The sequence below is a fragment of the Ornithodoros turicata genome, chromosome 1, assembly GCF_037126465.1.
Source record: "Ornithodoros turicata isolate Travis chromosome 1, ASM3712646v1, whole genome shotgun sequence".
In the NCBI taxonomy this organism is placed as follows: Eukaryota; Metazoa; Arthropoda; class Arachnida; order Ixodida; family Argasidae; genus Ornithodoros; species Ornithodoros turicata.
Window position 1 is genome coordinate 33354102 of NC_088201.1, and position 20758 is coordinate 33374859.

Here is a 20758-nt window from a genome sequence, read left to right on the forward strand (position 1 = left end):
CGCTGTCCTTTGTAACCGATTTTTGTGTCCTGAAGTTACACAAAATTCGAACTTTTCACACGCAACTAATTAAAGGTATTTGGTTGATAATAAAATCAGAAGTATTGACTTTTTCTAAATAGTTGATGACTTTGTGCAACTTACACTGCGATACGTGGAACTATCGATTGTTTTGAGGATAGTCAAACGATAGGTCGTCTGAACCCTCGTAAGCAATATGGACAACGTTTTTTATAACTGTCGCATCTTTATCGCACACAGCGGCTTGCGATCAGGGACTGAAACCGAAACGAATATCGGTTCGGTTACGGTTCAGTGCCAGAACTGTGAAAGCGGTTTTGGTTACGGTTACTGGATTCGCCGTTTTAATATTCTCGGTTACCGGTAATCAAACAGTTGAACCGGTAGTGTTTTCGTTTTTTTTTTGTAGGATGTATCTGCAGGCTGCTTGGATGTCGCAAAATGAGCTACAAAGTGCAAACGGGTAAAAATTAACATATTTGTCTGTTGCGCTCCGAAAGGAAGGAACAGTGCGATCTGTTAGGTCGAAGAAAGAGTTCACTGTTTGTTCTACGTACTTTGGCCGTTTGCGACATTCCCCGTAAAATGATTTGTTGCGGTCTCTATTATCTCGTGCACATTCATTTCGCTCATTCGGTAACAAGCTACAATGGAAGAAAAACTGTGTGCGTTCAGCGGTTAAGCAAACGGGTGTGGAAAGAAACAACGTGCAACGCTCGGTATCTTAAATGATCACAATAATACAGTTCATAACTCATAAGAGAGGTACGCAATACATGTCATACGATGCGTATGTCAACCGATTATGAGTCCAAGCACATAAGATGGCATGTCGTCTACACAACTCAAAAACACATGACGAAGAGATCTACCTTAACAGAAGCACGTACTACACCACTAACCAGAGTTGTAAAGCGATGCAAATATCGCATCCAAAGTTGTTCGCATTCACGCTTGAACCGATTCATATGAACCGGTAACCGAAATCACATTTTTCGGTTCAGGTTAGGGTTTCGGTTAATTGCCGATGGTGAATTGTGGTTACGTTCAGGTTATGATTCTTGAAAAAAATTTGGGTTCCAAGCGGTTTTCAGTTTCCTTCCGGTTTCAGTACCTGCTTGCGACTCCTCCAAGTCAGTGCCCTTTCTCCCACGATTCCCTTTCCTCCGAGGGCAGCGAGCGCCCTCTACGGTGTTCCCGTCTTGACCGTCGACGGGTATCGACAACCCGCGGCCCCCGCGGCACTCAGTCGAGTACAGCAGCGGGAAGGAGTCGTCGTGTCGCGTTGTCCTTACTTGTCTGGTACCACGTGGTTCGAATCCGTTCCAGCAGCGCTCCAATTACAGCGGTGCATCTGAAGTTACACGAATGTGGGAAAAGTGTTGGTTCCGACCGTTTCCAAGCGCCGCAATGACTTGACATTCTCGTCTCGCTCGTGATATCGCCTGCAAAGCCATTTGTACTAGAAATGACGCTGTTTCTGCAGATTTTGGTGGTGGAAGCATCTCTGATAACAATCAGTTTATGTACATATGGTGAGTAAGTTGTCCACGTTGTATACCATACCTATTTTCGCTATTCGTCTCCCATTACTGCGGTGTCTTTCCCACAAACTCCCTTTCGTAAGTCCCGGTCACACGTGCTTTACGAATGGGTGTATTCGATTGAATCGTCATATTTGGCACAATATCGACGCATATGACATTTTTCTTGCGCCAGTTACAATGATGACTATGGTGCACCCGTTGTAAAGACATGCCAGAGAGAGCTAGTGCAACGAGTGAATTTCTTGCAGTGTGTAGTCATATGCACGCACAGAGGCACATCGAGACGCGCATCAATCACCATAGCTGACGTGGGGACTTTGACGCGTAACCGGTGCTACTTTCGGACTTGGGGTTATTTTACGCGCATACCACGCGTTTTTTCCGCAAAATGAGCGCGCAAACGCTTGGAATAAACAAACAAATGGAGGCGGTGAAAGTGTACTTTTGTGGAAGGCAACTGCACCGCAGACGGCTGCGGTGAAGTTTTCAAGGGGCAGCACGTTGCTTGGAGCGATCATCCACATCACCACTCCCATAGATTATGGGGGTGAGGTCCAGCTTGCCCCAAAACAGCGCATGGCTTTCTAAATGGTGCAACAAACAGGTAGTGCAAGAAACAAGAAAGTTAACTGATGAAAGGCAAAATAACAATGATTTCTTTTTCCACAGTGTTAGCTAAGATAGGTGTAAAAGTGTTGGGAGAAATGAAAATATTTAGATCTGTATAAGGGGGGGGGGGGGCATCTGATTATATAAACTTTGCATACGCTTCAGCCTGGCGTTCCACAAAACTAGTCTGTGGATTAGATGGCACGCAGTAATCTCCCAGCTCTGCAGATGTAACATACAGTAATGAATAAGTCGACGTTGCGGATGAAGCAGAATGGAAAATGAAGGAGCACAATGGATGATGCGCCCCATTTTTTGCAAAATTTTCAAAACAGAACTTCGGGTACAAGTTGCTTAGGCACGCCGTCTTCCGCGAGGGACGTTAAATACGGGGTGCCGTGTGATGAGCTTTCATCGCACGTTAAAGAACCCTCAGGTGGGCAAAAGCAATCCACAGACCGACCGCTGTGGCGTCGCTCATGATCTCAGTTGTCTCGCGACGTAAACACCCAATTATTATTATTAATATTATCAAAACAGAACTTCACCATACAGCACGCCGAAGGCCAACCGTTATCACTCCTGGTTTGTGGAAAGCGCGGCGCGTAAGCCTTTTTGTGACAATTGACGCAACTGCATAAGTGTCACAAAAGGGCGCACGCCTCACGCTTTCCACAGTGATAACGGTATCACTCTGTGTAATGGTTGACCCTCAGCGTGTTACGTGGTGAAGTTCTGTTTTAAGAGTGCTGGCGGGTCGGGGATAGCACGGCACGTATTGCTGAGTTGCGCAGCTCAAAGTAAGTACGACTAACTTCCATAAATTGCGCAACGAGATTAGTGGCAAAAGATAAAGAAAGCGCAATGGGAGCGGCACGTTCTCAGTGCTGCTGGTATTTCCTGTAGCATGTTTTTGCCGCCGCAATCGCGTGCAGGCTTGCAGTGCAATGGTATTCACTGTGAACCGCAGGAAGATGGTGTGAATCTGCTTATTCGCAGTGCTTTGTATATACGAACATTCTCAGCTCTATGCATTAAAGGAGAAACGTAAGCCCACTTCAGAAATGTCGTTCATGATCGTAGTTCTCATGAAGCCACGAATTATTATCATCCCCTTCATCATTTTTTTGTTTTTGTTTGGGCGGGTTGTACAGCACGCGTCCTTACGGGAGAACATTGAGCGTACGAAGCTCTCTACACGCGCTCCCTTGCACTCCTTTGAAGAACACCATCTGAGAATGAGAGGGATTGACGTCAATCTGTGACGACGAAACGAGCGCTAATCAGGTGGCTCCTGGCATGACATCAACAGGCTCAGCCGGAGCGTATTCGATAATATCACGCACACGCCATACCCCGTGGCAAATAATCTCATCACCTCATCTTGTTATTACGTCACGGAAGCAATTAGCAGCTTATTTTTAACGACTCGTTTCATTGTTTTGAATTGGGCAGTGGTAAGACACCATTCAGCGAAAATACTCTGCCTGGCAGCATTTCGAGAAATCATTTCACTACTCCTTTAAGTCGAGGGATGACAAAAAGTTGCACTAGGGCCTTTAGGTGAGGTAATTGTACATGTGAGACCATGCTCGCTAAGGCAAATGGTCGAATCAGAGAATCTAGGAGTAGGCCCCCAGTTGAGGCCTGTAACCATTCCCTACATCCATCAAATCAGGCGCAATTTAGAAAGGTGTTGCCCGAAGATATGAGGTTTCTCTGCTTATCACAGCCCCGTTCAAACAAGCATCCTTGTGCCGTCGTGTTGATCTTCCTGGCAATCAAGAAAAGAGGTGCCAGAATCAGCACAAGGAAAAGTATACCGAATGCCGTAAAGGAGTTGTTTGCATTTTCCCCCTCAGCTGTGGCCTTTTTTACGTTGGCCAAACGTGCCGGTGCCTCAATATCGGGCTTCGGAAGCACGCCCAATCCATTCGTTCAGCCACCCCGTCTGTACACCTGCCAGTTCGTATCAGGGACTGTGGATATACAGCTAGATTACAATATACTGTAATGAAAGCGTCTTTTCAAGACCAGGCCATCAGGGAAATTTTGGAAGCATTCCTCATTGGCGAATATGGCTCGGACACATGTGTTAGCACCGCTTCTATCGGGTCGATATAATCTGAGATAGAGTATCTACCGGCTAGGTCACCTGTTTATGTACCAGCAGCTAGTCTATGAAAACACTTGTCTGCCCCATTTCCGACATAGCCGGTTTTAAGTATACCGTATTTTGTATACCGGTGTATAACGCGCACTCGTGTATAACACGCACCCTTAAAAACGGGCCGAATTTGGAAAATGTTCGATGTATAACGCGCACCGCAGTGATGCTACAAGCTTCTGTACTGCCACAAATATACACAACAAACCAAAGCGGTGTATCATATATGCATATGCTATAATTGAAACACATTTAGTCAAATCCGTTAAACTCCGATGCAACATCGTCGGTGTCATTGTATACTTTAGTCTCCTCTCTGCTTTCCGTTTCGCGTCCCTTCTCAGTCACGCCATCCTTCTGAAATTAATTCAAGACTAAGAGATATGGGAGAAAGCCACAGCACACTCTGGAAGAGGCTAGAATTTGTACGTCACCGACCTGAAAAGGAACTCTGCAGGAAAGTATTTCCGTGTATAACGCGCACCGTTATAACGCGCAGGACATCTTCAGAACGCCTTTTTACTGTATAACGCGCGCGTTTTACACCGGAAAATACGGTAAGTTATCTAGCTTCAATGAAATTCCTGTTAGTTGTGAGCAGCAGAATGTTGTGCCTCTCTCTCCTTCGTCCGTGTTTGCGTTCTACTACGCTATATGGACAAAAAGTTGGCCCCTCAACGAGGCGAAATTCAACGACAATCGCTAACACCCCAACATGACAACAAAGTCACGGAGTCACGTAGAAAGTCCGTCCGTTCGGTTCGGTGGTTGAAAAAAAAAAAAAAAAAAAGAAATGACAAACAGAAAAACATGGAGCTGCAGGCTACACCAAAATTAATGCCAGCTACTCCATAGCTCTTGGAGCTGCATGCTAAGGGAAAGTACTATACTTTTCTGTTGCTTATTTTTACTGCGGCAGTAAAATAATTGAAGAACGATACATATTACGGGGACTCTGATCAGTCGCGGGCATTGAAAACTAACGAACAAAAAAAAAAAAGAAAGAAAGAAAAGGCTTAAGGAAAAAGAATCGAAACGCAAAGCGTCAAAATGCGTTGTACCCCGATATATGTAAGAAATTACATGAGAGCATCCAGTGCACAGTGCCTAAGGACAGCTCCTCACTTTTCATTCGAAAGCTCGGACTATCAGCCTGTTGATCTCAGTATCGCGATAAGTGATGCGGATTCCTATTCCTAAAGAACGCACTCAGACACACTGATTTAGCTCCGAACACTACGCGCAACGAAGCGATGGGGAATCTGTCGAGAGACTCGACCTGGACACTTCATTCAAACTTCCGCATCATAGTGCCAAATGCGAGGTTGAATGGGTACAGCATTCGCTCGTTGAGTAACAACGCAAGCGAAGGAACCGAAGCCTCAACCAACCCTTGCTCCCGAACCTTACCGTCGATCCCCTCCCTGAGTCACAGGCCAAAGTACACTCCTAAAACACAACTTCCCCGCATAACATGATCCTAGCCCACCGTCATCCCGAATGACATGATTCGCTTCCCCGATTTGTTGAAAACTGGAGGCGTACGCCTTTTTGTGACACTTATGCAGTTATGTTATTGTCAGAAGTGGGTGCTGGTGAAAGAGCTCGCCGTTGTCGGCCTCACAGAGGTGGCCAACGTCACGACTAACGCCCGGGGGGTGCGTCCTGGGCAGACTTCAAAGGAACTGTGCGACATATCTCTGACAGTGTCTGAGGAAAACCCAGGAAAAACCCCAGACAGCACAGCCGGCACCAGGATTCGAACCTGGGTACCTCCCAGTACCAAAAACACACACAAAAGACAAAAAGACACACGACCCGCGCTTTCCACAAATCGGGAGTGATAGCAGTATCATTCTGTACACTGGTTGGCCTTCAGCGTGTTATGTGGTGGAGTTATGTTTTAAGAGTATAGGAGAAGAAAGAGAGAGAGAGAGAGAGAGAAAAGCTGAATGGAGGTTCACGAATCGATGTTGTCGTAAGAAAGCATGAAATATGTTCGAACGGCCCAAAAGAAGAGGAGTCGAAAAAAGTGATCGAGACTCGAAACACAAGCAAACTACGTAGTATCAAACAACAATGTGCATAAGAAAGTCCGTGGCTCGAAAAGTCGAGCTCAGTTAAAGTGTGCACACACACACACGCGAAAAAAGAGAGTCTGCCTGAAAGCGCGCTGTTTCTTTTTTGTGCCTTTGTCGTGTTTCTGGCTTCTTCTCCTTCGGGTCCACTTTGGTGCTGTTCCTTTCCATGTGAGTGCGTTTCTGTCTTTGCGCGCAGGTCGTCCAAGCTACTCGGAATTTTTCGAAAGTCCACTCTCGTTCGTCTCCAGGAACTGCGAGTATCTGACGTGAACGAGGCTGGCACGGATCGCGACTTGACTGACCGATCAATACGCGTGCTCTCGCCTAATGTATTCCTCGAAGACACAAAGCTTCGATCTTTCGCAGCCACTTACCACTTTCGGAGGATTTCTACCAAACGACAGAAAAAGAAAACCTCAGTTGTACTACAGAAGTGAAAGATAGTCGGCTATAACTCGCAAACAGAACTTCACCGAACAACAGGATCATAGCCACACTCTTAAAACAGAACTTCACCGCATAACACGCTCCTGGCCAACCATCATTCCAAATGACATCGTGCTCACCCCTAATTTGTTCAAAACGGGAGGCGGACGCCTTTTTTGTGACACTTATGCTGTTACGTTTATTGTCGCAGAAAGGCGTACGCCCCGCGCTTGCCTCAAATCAGAAGCCATAAATGTACCATTCGGTGCAATGGTTTGAGCTGACCGTGTTATGGCGGTTTTACAGTGTTTGTAGAGTGCAGCCATAATCCCGAATGACACCGTTTTCTCCCCTGATTTGTTGGAAACGGGAGGCGAACGCCCTTTTGTGACGCTTAAGCCGCGGTTACATGAACCCAGCACGGGTCGAGTTGACTTATCGCACTTCCTCACATCAATCCTCCGTAGAAGATTGGTTGACACGGTCTGATGGGAGAGGATTGATGTGAGGAGGTGCGATAAGTCAACTCTACCCGTTTCTGTCGGGTTCATGTAAAGGCGGCTTTATGCAGTTGCGTTAATTGTCACAAAAAGGCGTCTCCACAAATCAGAAGTGATAACGGTATCATTGTGTGCAATGGTTCGCCTTCAGCGTGCTATGTGGTAAGGTTGTGCTTTAGAGGGACTATCGCATTGACTTTATTTCCAATTGACACGGTCGGGGCTGACGAACTGCTGATTTGAACGGGGCTCTCATCGAAGAAACGCCCTTATTTTTTGGGAAGCTACTTTGTCAGAATAGATGGTGATACCGGATGAAATAAAATTAATTGACAGACAGACCAAAAAAATTTACGAAGAAAAATGCTACCTTAGCTTAGCTAATTTTCAGGTTCAATTAACGAGAGTTAGCTTAATAAATGCGTGGCTCGAAGTAAACTTATCATAGGTAGCGGCAACAACATTTACGAGTATCACCAAGGAGGCTTTGAAGTTTTGTGTCATGCAGCATATTTTTAAGAATTAAATGGCATTTTCTGGCCGGACACCCTGTATTTACGAAGAGGTGCTGAAACGTTCTTCGGCCCGACAAGGAACAACGCGACCCGGAGTCATAAATCTTTATTGCAATTCGATATATTCACCTCCAAGTTCAATGCACTTGTCACATCGTTCCTGAAGCTTCTTTAACCCTCGAAAAAAGAAATCCGGCGTCTTCTCTCCGAAATATGGCTTTGGCTTCTATCACCTCCGAGCCCTTCCAGAAGTTCAGGTTTAGAAACAAAAAATAGTCCGATGGGGCAAGATCTGCCGTGTACGGCATTCAAATCGCAGGCCCTTCAGAACCTGCATTGTCTTGCCTGCTTTGTGAGCCGGTGCATTGAACGTCTTTCCGTAGCTTCCCGCGCCATTTTTATTTCAAAGCCTCCTTTAACCGACAGAGCAAACTACAGTAGCATGCTGCATTAACTGTTTCACCCTTCAGGAGATAGTCAGCTATTAAAACACCTGTCGCAGAAAAGCCATGGCCATGACCTTTCACGCTGATCGCTGAGTCTTGAATTCCTGCGACCTCGGAGAACCCGAGCGCCACCGTTCCATGGACTGTTGTTTTGTTTCAGGATTATAGTGAGGCACCCACGTTTCATCAACTGCAACAAGTAGCCCAAGAAAAGTGTCACGGAACGCTCGAAATGCTGCAAAATCATCTTGGAGGCATCTATTCGGCGTTGTTTCTCATCGGCATTCAGACATATCGACACCCACTTGGCTGACAGCTTCCGCATATCAAATTCTTCATGAATTACAAACCCAATGCATTCTCTGGGTAAGCCTAAGGTCTCCGCAGTTGTTCTTCGTCTCGCTCTGTGTGTCTGCGATGACGGGATCGCGTTGGTAGGGCCGATAACTTTACAGCACTCCCTCGTACTTTAGAACGACGGTGCTATTAAACCGATGCATTGGCCTACACAGACAGAGCAACGGATGTTATGCTGCACCCCTTCAAGCGTTTGGAACAAAGTTCTTCTACAGTCAAACTAGGATAGAGAAACAAAGTCTTAGCTCGTGACGTGTAGGTCTGGAGCTCGATGGAGTCGCGTCCCTGTTGTAATTGGCGTCCCGCTGCACTGTAAGGTGATGTGCACGCACACAGTTCCTGTGACACTTGTTGTGTAGTGCGACGACCTCGCTTCCATGACCCCCGTCTGTGTCACTCATGGATACAAACACCAGCCATTAAAGGTCGCTACTAAGCACTTCCACCCCGACCGAAAACCTCCAAAGTATCGGCTTACGCAAGATGCGTCAGACCGGTTCGAGAAGGCGACATGTCCCCACCAAATCTCTTGTAGGACTGCACCGCTCTTGGCATTGTTTCTTAACCCCCAACACACCCTTTGATGTTTGATGTTTTTGGGCGCAATGACATCAGAGGTCCAACACACCCCTTACAACGAACATAGGAGGAGCAGGCAAGCTAGCTGGTGTTGACTTGATGTTAACATTGCCTTGAGCTTGAGGGAAAACACAGGACGAGAACGAACGCATAGACTGACGAACCAGCAATGAGGCTTTAATACACAAAGCACTCTGTGTATTAAAACGTCAGTGCTGGTTCGTGAGTCTATGCGTTTGTTCTCGTCCTGTGTTTTCCCTCAAACTCAAGGCAATGTTAACATCAACATCAACCCTTTACAAGGTTTACATTTCACCTCGGACGAGACCAGACAAAAGGTACACAACCATTCGGCTTATCACAATGTCTTCGAAATCATCAGATTTATTGATACCAGCTGATTTCCTCACATGCATGCGGAGAACAGCCCGAGTTGGGAAACCTTACACAACGGGGGAAACCTTCGACGGGGCTCCGTTTACATCCTGCAGGTGGTTCTCGACCAACCGCAGCAGGGACGGGCTTGCCATTTTCCGGTCATTCCCACCGTTCACGGTAACACGATATCTCGTGTTTGGCCCAGAATCTCGGAATCGTTTCCGGGCCCCTGACATTTAGAGAAGCGAGAGTAAATTTTGCCGGTTATACAGGTTGGGACAAAAGTTTACGGAACACGCGAGCGACGTACTTTTTCTTCGGTGCGACACCCCAGCGGCTGCCGGGAGCGGGTGAGCTCACGGTTTCGGAGGGGTGGAAGGGTGCGCTGTTAGCGACACACAGTGGTAGTTCCGGTGTCGCTTGGGTAACAAATACGGTATCGAGCTAAGATCCCTACTTGGTTGTGGGCAGGGTGGACCGGTCACGAGTTTCGGACTGAACGCCTTCTACACGGAAGACGAAAACCACGCTTTGCTTGGATTCCAAATCTATGTACGTTGAAATCTCCGGTGACCAGAGGTCGATACTTGTGACTCCAGCTCCCACCTGCGCACTCATCTCCCGCGTGAAGATCCAAAACACAGCGCGAGAAGACACGACGGAAGAAGAGAGGACAGGACAGGCGCTGACTCCAACGAACAGTTTAATAACACAAAACCAGTACGCAGGCGCACAGCCGCCAACCCAGTCACCCCACCTTGGTCCAAAAGCGCAGACGCTCAGACAGACACAATCACTACCGCCTCGACAACATCCTCCTCTCCCCCGATAACAAAGACACAGAAGTTTGGCTCACACACCTACCGCCTCTATCCCCGATAAAAAACGCTTCAGATAACTCCCGCGCACCCTTATCTCTGCTCCTAGATAGCAGGACAATCTGACTAAATAGCGGAGTACACTTACATTTGGTAACATGCATAGGCAAATGACGCGTGTCCGCACTAGACAAAGACCTTTCATGCTCTCGGGCCCTGTCGTTAACACACCGGCCAGTCTGGCCAATGTACACCCTATCGCATGTGAGTGGGATCTCATAAACTACCCCCACCGCACAGCTAACGTACTGGTGCTGATGGCTCTTGCCACAAGAGACTTTAGGCTTACTACGATCAACTTTCGAACAAAGGCCCGAGAGCTTGCAAGGTGCCGAAAATACCATAGGTACACCGTACCTATTAGCCACTCTTTTCAAATTGTGCGATACTCTGTGCACGTACGGAACAACCATACATCTAGTAGAACCCCTCGCCACTTCCCCCCTAGGTTTCCGCACCTTTCCTTTAACCTTTTGGAGAAGGCCTTCGGCTACACTCGCCAACAGCCTTGTGGGGAACCCAGCAGCACCCAACCTGTCAACATGGGCCGTGAAACTCTCCAACAAAACGTGCTCACAAGACTTCTTTAAAGCGGATTCCAAGCAGAGCAAAGCAATAGCGCGCTTCACAGTCTTAGATTGGGCTGAGTCAAAAGGCATCAGGTCCTTCTTTGCCCTCGGGTGGAAGGCCCAACACAAGCGCTTCTCCCCAACACGGATATTAAGGTCCAGGAACTGTATACGCCCATTCGCCTGTAGCTCTGACGTGAACGACAACCCTTTCCCTCCACAGTGAAATTGCTGTAACACACCACTAACAATATTCTCATAGCAATCATCAGCGCGCCGCCCCACAACAACCAGGAAATCGTCAACGTACCGACAAATTCTAAGCACAGACCCATCATCCAGAACAGATCTTACCCCTCTATCCACCACGGAAAGAAAAATGTCGCACAAAACCGGCGCAACACACGACCCGATGCAAATACCCCGACGCTGCAAAAACAGCCTATCCTCATGCTGCACTACCGTCGCCCCCAACTAGAACTCCAAAAGAGTCATGAAATTATCCACGGCAAGCCCAGAAGCATTCTGAAAGGCGATCACACCATTCACCTCAATGCAGTCCCTGACAGCACAAAACAGTTCCTGGTGAGGCACAGAATAGAATAAATCCACCACGTCCACGGAGAACAGATATCCCACTGATGTCAATCCCTCCAGCAAGCCGATGACCTCACCAGAACTCCTCACCACGAAGGGGTCCCCCAAGTCGAGCTCCCGCAAATGCTTAAGCAGAAATCGACTCACATGGAGCTGCCAAGTGCCCTTTTCGCTGACAATTGTCCGGAACGGTACCTCAGGCTTGTGCGTCTTGGCTGTGAAAAACATCGCCAACGTCCCTCTTTTGCTGCCCTTCACTGCCTTAGCAAGGCGTTGCAATTCAAAAGACTCACACAACGCTGCCGCCATCTTCCTGGCCCTCGATTCACAGACTTGGACTTGACGGAAGTTCTTCTCCACGGCCCTCCCGGCCTTCTCTGCAAATACACCCCCCGGGAGCACAACAAACCCGCCTTCCTTGTCAGACTGCAGAAGGCGCAACCCATTGCTCCGGCAAAACTCCACCACCTTGCCTACGCGGCATATGCCTCTTTGCGGAGGGCGGCGTACGGTCCTTTCCAACACCTCAACACCCTCTGCGGTGCACCTACCCTTGTCCTCCTGTTGGGCCCTCTCAGCCACACGACGGTTGAGGGCCAGCAACTCATGCGTCGAAATGACGGGTTCAAGGCTATACTTGGGACCTTTCCTGAGCACGGAAGAAACTTCCTCTGGAAGACTGACATCACCCAAAACCACCGGGTCCTTACGCCGTACCGGTGTAGGCATCTGGGCCGTGGTCGCCCTAAGGAGCGCTGCCAGCTGAACGCCCCACAAGGCCTCGGTCGTGCGTGCAACCTGTGCTCTCAGCGCCTCATACCTTCTGACTGCCACCCACGCCGGAAGCTGCTCAAAACAGTTCACCCGCAACCAATCAGCAAAGGTTCTGACTTGCCTCCAAAACTCGGACCTCAACACCTTACAGACGCGCATGGCATGACCATGCGCATGGGTTGGCGGCTGTGCGCCTGCGTACTGGTTTTGTGTTATTAAACTGTTCGTTGGAGTCAGCGCCTGTCCTGTCCTCTCTTCTTCCGTCGTGTCTTCTCGCGCTGTGTTTTGGATCTTCATTTATAGTCACCAACGTGCCCAACAGCGAGTCCTCATCTCCCGCGTTTGCCCACTCATGCTCACTCACTCCCTTTGCTCACTTATGCTCTCTCTCTCTCTCACTCCTTGCTCACCTCTCCATTTTGTCAGTCATGCTCTCTGACTCCCTCTCACCTCTCCATTTTCTCACTCATGCTGTCTCACCCCCTCTTAGCTCTCAATTTTCTCACTCATGCTCTCTCACTCCCTCTCAGTTCTCTATTTTCTCACTCGTGCTCTTTCACTCCCTCTTAGCTCTTCATTTTCTAACTCAAGCATTTTCACTCCCTCTCAGTTCTCCATTTTCTCACTCACGCTCTCTCACTGCCTGCTTAGCTCTCCATTTTTTCACTGATGCTCTCTCACTCCCTGCTCAGCTCTTCATTTTCTCACTCATGGTACCTCACTCCCCGCTCAGCACTACATTTTCTCACTCATGCTCTCTCACTCCCCGCTCAGCTCTCCATTTTCTCAGTCACGCTCTCTCACTCCCCGCTCAGCTCTCCATTTTCTCACTCATGCTCTCTTGCTCCCCGTTCAGCTCTCCATTTTCTCACTCATGCTCTCTCACTCCCCGTTGAGCTCTCCATTTTCTCACTCACACTCTCTCACTCCCCACTCAGCTCTCCATTTACTCACTCATGCTCTCTCACTCCGTGCTCAGCTCCCCATTTTCGCACTCATGCTCTCTCATTCCCCGCTCAGCTCTCCATTTTCTAACTCATGCATTCCCCCTCACTCTCAGTTCTCCATGTTCTCACTCATACTCTCTCACTCCCCGCTCAGCTCTCCATTTTCTCAGTCACGCTCTCTCACTCCCCGCTCAGCTCTCCATTTTCTCAGTCATGCTCTCTTACTCCCCGTTCAGCTCTCCATCTTCTCACTCATGCTCTCTCACTCCCCGTTCAGCTCTCCATTTTCTCACTCACACTCTCTCACTCCCCGCTCAGCTCTCCATTTACTCACTCATGCTGTCTCACTCCGTGCTCAGCTCCCCATTTTCTTACTCATGCTCTCTCACTCCACTCTCAGCTCTCCATTTCCTTACTCATGCTCTCACTCACTGCTCAGCTCTCCATTTTCTTACTCATGCTCTCTCACTCTCTCTCAGCTCTCAATTTTCTCACTCATGCTCTCTCACTCCACGCTCAGATCTCCAATTTCTCACTCGTGCTCTCTCACTCGCCGCTCAGCTCTCCATTTTCTTACTTATGCTCTCTCACACCCTGCTCAGCTCTGCGTTTTCGAAAAAAAAAAAAAAACTTTATCACTCTCTGCTCAACTTTCCGTTTGCTTATTCATGCTCAGCTCATTCGCCACAATGAGCACGGATGAGTTTTGCCGAGGTATGCCAGTGACCAGCTTAGGGATGGTGGAGTATTCACGCTCGTCAAACGACTGCCAACAGGCCAGCAATTTTGGGCGTGTACAGAGGAGGTTACTTAATCCTAAGGAAGTGAACACTCTTAATACAAAGAGAGAGTGTGTGTGTTTCGTGTCCGACGGGGACGGGTTTGACGTCGTATAGCACCGTAGTCAACTATGAGACCCTTCGTTAATAGCTCTGCAGTAACGCGTTTGACATCAACACCAAAGGATTCTGCTTCAATCCATCCTCGTATAACAGATTTTTTTTTCAATTGTATTTAAATCTAAGCGAGTGGAGATGAAGGCGCTATTATTCGCGAGTATCCAACAGTAATTTTGTTAAAATGCCGTTAGAAACTAATATAAGTAAAGAAAAAGAATTATGTGTATGGGGGATATGTTTGTTCAAAAATAAAGTGAGGAAAGGTTAGTTAGGCGTAGGCCGACTTGCTATTGCTCGAAACAAACAAACAAAAAACTGACACACACACAAAAAGGGGGTCTTAGAGGCTGGTCGAGAGGCCGGAGTCATGAAGAAAGCGCAAGAGGGTAGCCGCAACCGCCCCTTGGTTGTGCAGGACTGCGGGCAAAGCAGAGTTGCCAAAGAGACGTTGGGGTAACCAAGTTGTTGCAAGTGGCGTTGGAGGACGAGTCGTTGGGAGAGATACCGGTTGCAGGATAATAGATAATGCTCATTTTCTTACCGAATCAGAAGCGGTGTGCCTGTCGGCTTCCACGCAATAAGTTGTACAATTGAGGGAGTTCGTCTGGTGCATTTTATACAAGCGTGAAGGTGTTCGTGCAACATTCATTCGAAGACGATGGATGAGTGACTTTTCGGGGGGGGGGGGGATATGTTTAATAGAGTGAAAGAAAAAAGGAAGAAAGAAAAAATGAAATGTCAGCCAGGCTATTGCCAGCTTGCTATTCCGAAAAAGCGAAATAAAGAAAAAGAAAGGTAAAGATAGAAACTGAAAATAAACAAAAAGAAGGAAGGAAAAGGCAAAAATGAAAGAAAAACAGGCACGCAGTGCAGTGCAGTACAGGCACGAATGTCCAGTCAGAGGGCAGACGCAATGCCCGGGTCTTTCAAGAAGAGGAGCAGGGCTGTAGTTACGGCCCACTGAGTAGGCCGAGGGACGGGACTAAGGAGGGTGGCCATGGACAATGTGCTGCAGCCCAGCTGTATTAGACGGCGATGGAGGGCTTGCCGTTGGGCAGCCAGCAGCCTGCCAGACTGCCAGCAGCCGTGCTGCTGGCAGTGCAGAAGACAATGAGGAATGTCGGCCACCTCGCCACAGCTGGAACACAAGGGGGAGCTGGATTGGCCCATTTTGTAAAGAAGCAATGAACTTTTCAGTTCTATTGCAACGACAGGCAATAGTAAAGCATTGCAGGGGGTCAATGAGACGTAAGAAATGGTCATATGAGGTAGCGTCCGCTCGGAACTGTCCGGTATAAAGACACAGCGCCAACGGCGAATGTGTAGGGAACAGGCAGAGGTTGTTAGGGGTAGCAGGGAGAGCTCCGGTACACTCTAAGAAAAAAGGGTGTGAAAAGGTGGTAACTTCTATAGTTACCACCTAGGTCAACATAGCGTCTGATAAAGGGTGTAAAAGGGTGGTAAACAATTATTATATATCCAAATTGTTGCAAAAAGGCGTGCGCCCCCCTGACTCACCGAATCAGAAGCGGTAACCCCATCATTCGTAGGTAGCAGGTAGAACTTTGCAACCTCTTAGGCACAACATATGCGACAACTATTATCTCCTAAAAGGTTTAACACTCCACCCTTTTTTTCTAAGAGTGTAGATGTTGCGCGTCTCGCCATTGTGCCTGCGCGGGTGTTATCAAGAAGGCCTACGTGTCCCGGGATCCACTGAAGCGTCACAGAATGGCCAGTGGCCGCGAGTTGGGTGAGAGCTTGAAGTATGAGCGCGTGGAGCTATGGTGCTGGGGCGAAAAAAGAGCAGCAGATCTAAAGAGGCCTTGCTGTCTGTCAGAAAAACCCACTGTGCAGCCCGCAGGTCGAGCAAGTGCTTTAGAGCCGACAAGATGCCGAGGAGTTCTGCTTCCATAGAGGACAGGGTAATGGAGGGCAAAAGCTTGCTGAAGGTCACTGCCAGGGATATAAAATGCAGCGCCCGAGCTGTCTGCCGTGACTGAGCCGTCCGTGCAGACGTGGCAATGGTTCTGATACGTGGAGTGCAGAAAGTCGAGAGCGAGTTGGAGGGCTACAGGTGCGGGAGTGTCACGCTTGCGCTGAAGACCAGGGATGGAGGGGCAGATATCAGGGCGGGCAATGGTCCACATTGCTGGCACATAGGAGGGAGCGTACGATGAGGAAGGAAGATGATCCTTCAGGCGGGCGATGGCCTTGACGAAAGCCGAGTCTGGGCAGTCGTCGTCGGTATGGCACAGAGGTGGGGAAACTACTTTTATTTTGTAATGCATTACCATTACTCATTACTTGTTTTAGAAGTAAAGGATTACGTTAGTCATTACCTTTTTGTGGTTAGTAATGCATTACTAATGCCATTACTTTCATCAAGAAATGTCATTACTCCTGCGTTACATTCTCCCAAAAGTGTCTAATAAGACCCTGCATCATATAGGTAAGGCCCTGCATAATAAGATCCTGCATCATTGGCATCACCTGCATCATCGGTGCAAGTGAATTTGAGTATATATAAGACTTATTGCTGCGCAGACTACCCCTATAATAAAATGTATTGCAGTGCAGAGGTAGTTAGTGCTCAGTACAAGCGAAAAACCGTAAATGACTTGTGAAAAATTTGTTTGTCACTTGTTACATGTATACATTCTATTCTCTTTGTGTTCATTCATTCTCTTTTGACCGAAAAGCGTTAGCTGCTGCTGCTGCTGATGATGATAATGATGATGATGATAATCGGACTTTTAACGGGACACGGGAAACTAAGGTCAGAAAAGCTTTTGATGAGAAAAAAGGGTGATGACACAATCTGGACACCGAAAAATACCACCGGTGTTGGCGTACCGAAAAATACCCTGCGCTTGGTTCTCCTCCTGGTCATTGTTAAAGACGGGTTGGAAAAACCAGGGGTTTTTAGCAGAGTTCGAGGTAACTCGTTACTGTAACTAAGTTCCTTTTTTTGGTAACTTGTAACTTAACTCGGTACTTTTGTGGCGTGGTCACTTTCAGAGGAACTCGTTCCTTTTTCAGGTAACTTTGCGAAAGTAAGTTAAGTTAAGTTCCAAGTTACTTTTAACTCTCTTTTCACTCACGTCCACATATTTTCTTGCTTTCTCTCTTGTTCCTTCATGCTATTTTTTGCCATAAAACGTGATAGTCAATCAATGACAGTATTTTATTGAGGAAGTAAGAACCGCTGTCATTGAAATGAAGCTGAACCATTGTGCGCCCACAGGGAGTAAGATGCAAAGCGTTCGAATAGACCTCTACCAGAGAAACGTCATCATGACATTGGTAGACAGACTGAAACCGAAACAGATCGGAAGGAGAGGGCTGGGTTCCACAAACGGGCACTTGTTCGTACCTCCCATTGAAAGAAAAGTAGGACCGAGTGTCTCGTCCCTTTAAGGGACCATATCGTAATCCCCTCAAGACCGTGGCTTTCGGGCGCGACCTTGTTCACCTCTAGCTTCGAGCGTAGTTCAATTCTACCAAATTGTGGCGCTGTCGAACACTATGACGTCATTTGTTTACAAACAGGGAGAGGTCTATTGTTGGACATAAACGAAAACGATCTAAGCGTGTGGCACTCCTCCGCAGGCAACTCAAGGTCTAACTCAACTGCTCACGCGTGCTGCACCTGCGTAATGCTGTTTTGTGGCCGAAGTAACTTGGAAGTAACTCGTTCTTTTTTTTAAGTAACTCAGTAACTGCGAGTTACATTTCAGGCTGAAGAACTTCGTTAGTTACATTTTGCACACGGTAACTGAACTTGTAACGAGTTCTTTTTGACGAGTAACTTCACAATCTACGGTTTTTAGTGCCTCGACACGGCAGAATTTTTAACTGTTCGGTTCAGACAGTGCCAGAACATTCAATCCAAGTAATGAGTAATGCCATGACGCATTACTTGGTCAAAATGTAATGCATTACCATTACTCATTACTCAAATGTAATGCATTACCGGTGATGCATTACTTTGTAATGCATTACTCCCCACCTCTGATATGGCAGAGATAGTGGTGAGGCTGACGGGGGAGATAGCGAGTATATGTACTCGAAGGGTATCAGCATCCCGCAGAAGGGGAACAGGCGTCTCGCGCGCTTCACAAGCAAGAGTACAATAAGCCTCCGATGTTCGTACTGCCAGACAAATGCGAGGGCTGCGGGCCTGGGTGTTAAGTAGCTCGCGCTCCTGGACTTGGCTGAGGGCTTGCAAGACTGGGTGACTGTAACGCAGTGTCCCCAACACGACGGCCTGCTGGTGGACGCGATGAGGATCAGAGCAGGACGGGCCCCATGATGCACCAGCGATACGTCTGAGGATGTGAACTGAGGCAGTCGCCTTTGGAGTAATCATCTTCACATGACGGATCCACGTCAAGTCGCGATCAAGTATGAGACCTATAGGCATCGGCACGACACAGCAAAAGTCAAGGGGGAGCCGTCAAGGAAGAGCGGATACCTGAGGAAGGATTTACGCGAGAACGCCGTTGTATGGCATCTACGATTCCTCACCACAAACAGACACATACGCGCTCAGCCACTACGCACAATGATCAGGAGGTATTTCGCAAAAAGGTAAAGGGAAGCCCAGAAACCCTTACGTAGTAGGCGCCCCTTGCAGTCAAAATCGAAGGGCCGCGGGAACGTAATACGTAACAACACACCGCAGGTACGTAGTTGAGCCTGGCATTGAACGTCTGTGATAATTAATCCATCACTTCATATCATAGGGGTAGTAGGAAACCCGAGAAATGGTTTGTCGCAGATGATAAAGTGGCTGCAAATGAAGGACGTGTGCGTCCCTGGACCAGAAATTTTCCTAAATGTGTCTCCTCTCTCTCAGAAAGCCGCCCTCGGTGGGTCAGTCGGTAGCGTGTCCACCTGCTGATCTCAAGATCGCGGGTTCAAACTCTGCCGAGGACGGTGGCAACTTGGTGGAAGGGTACAAGTTGCTCAGACACGCAGTCTTCGGCGAGGGGCGTTAAATGTGGTGTGCCGTGTGTCGAGATTTCGGTGCACGTTAAAGAAGCCTCAGGTGGGCAAAATTAATCCATGCACAGATCCGACCACTGTGGCGTCGCTCATGATCTCAGTTGCCTCGCGACGCAAAGCCCTGAATTATTATTATCTCCCTCAGAAAAACAAAGAAAGGAGAGAACTGCCAATTTTCAACCTTTTAGGGCACAAGCAAAATGTCACAGATTTTCGACTCCTCTAGGGCAGAAAGTAAGGGGTAGAAGCCCACTTGAACTCCCCTCCATTTCTATCACCAGTGTTTGAACAGTTCAACTCCATAGTCGGAAGGGCAGTTTGTTGGCAACTGTGACTCAAGTGCTGATACTGCGTGTTGTTCAACACTCTAGTACGCCTGATTTGGTTGAGCTGTTTTTGTCTTTTTATTGCGATACTGTGATAAATACTAGACTCCTGTGTTTGAGCAGGTAGCTTACCTGGTTCTCGCGAAAATAAGTTGTGAAGGTGTTATGGAAGTGCGATGAAACATAGCTTGCATCACAGCGCTCACTCATCATATTCGTCAGAAGCATAGCAGTGCTCTCGTCTCTTTAGGTTTTTTTTTTCTCTACTAGATCTGGAGTACAAGGGTAGAGAGGTGGAGTAGATAGTATACTGACATAACGGAACCAAGGATCAGGGACGGAAAGACCAGACAAACACAGGTACTCCATACTACACTTCATACTATATACCTTGTAGCTGGAGTGAAGACGACGACGACAACTGGTACTAGGTGCTCGCGCTGAATAAATTGTGCAGTAGACCAGTTGTCCATTTACTGCAATGCAACCAGAACGGACACCAGCCTTTCTCTCTCTCTCTCTTCAAAGTGGTGACCCGGACGTCTCAACAATAACGAATGGACGGGACGCCCAGCACCCCCACAGTGGGCCATCCGTCTGCCGCCTTTCATTCGTTCACGGCCAGATATATGGTTCCGGCAGGCGGAATCGCAATTCACTCTGGGCAACATCACTTCCCAGTCCACGAAATATCACCACGTTTTATCCGTCCTTCCCGAGGACACTCTTCTAGAGGTCACGGATATTATCAGCTCGCCACCATCTGAGAATCCATACAATGCCCTTAAGTTCGCCGTTCTCGGAAGAGTTCTACCGACGACTACACCTGGTACTAGGTGCTCGCGCTGAATAAATCGTGCAGTAAGCCAGTTGACCATCTACTGCAACCAGAACGGACACCAGCCTCTCTGCCTCTCTCTCTCTCTCTTCAACCTCATACTATATAGTATGAGGTTGAAGTGCTTGAAGTACTTCAATTGCTAGTAGGCAGTACCCGTGTTCGTCTGGTCTTTCCGTCCCTGGTCCTTGGCTGCTGAATTCCCTTATGTCAGATCTGGAGTAGCTTGTCTCGCGGTAAGCGGGCTCACATCTTCATTTTTTTTCCTACCATCATCATAGCTTGTTTTATGTG

At 47.9% G+C, this 20758-nt stretch overlaps 1 protein-coding gene across 1 annotated transcript in view; it reads left to right on the plus strand.

The window, feature by feature from the left end:
* Nucleotides 1-1247: 1247 nt before the first annotated feature.
* Nucleotides 1248-20758, plus strand: part of LOC135398059 (protein APCDD1-like) — an 80568-nt gene continuing 61057 nt past the window's right edge. The window contains exon 1 of the mRNA XM_064629499.1: nucleotides 1248-1556. Within this exon, the coding sequence (XP_064485569.1) occupies nucleotides 1490-1556 (67 nt within the window). The 5' untranslated portion in view covers nucleotides 1248-1489. The remainder of the gene's footprint in view (nucleotides 1557-20758) is intronic.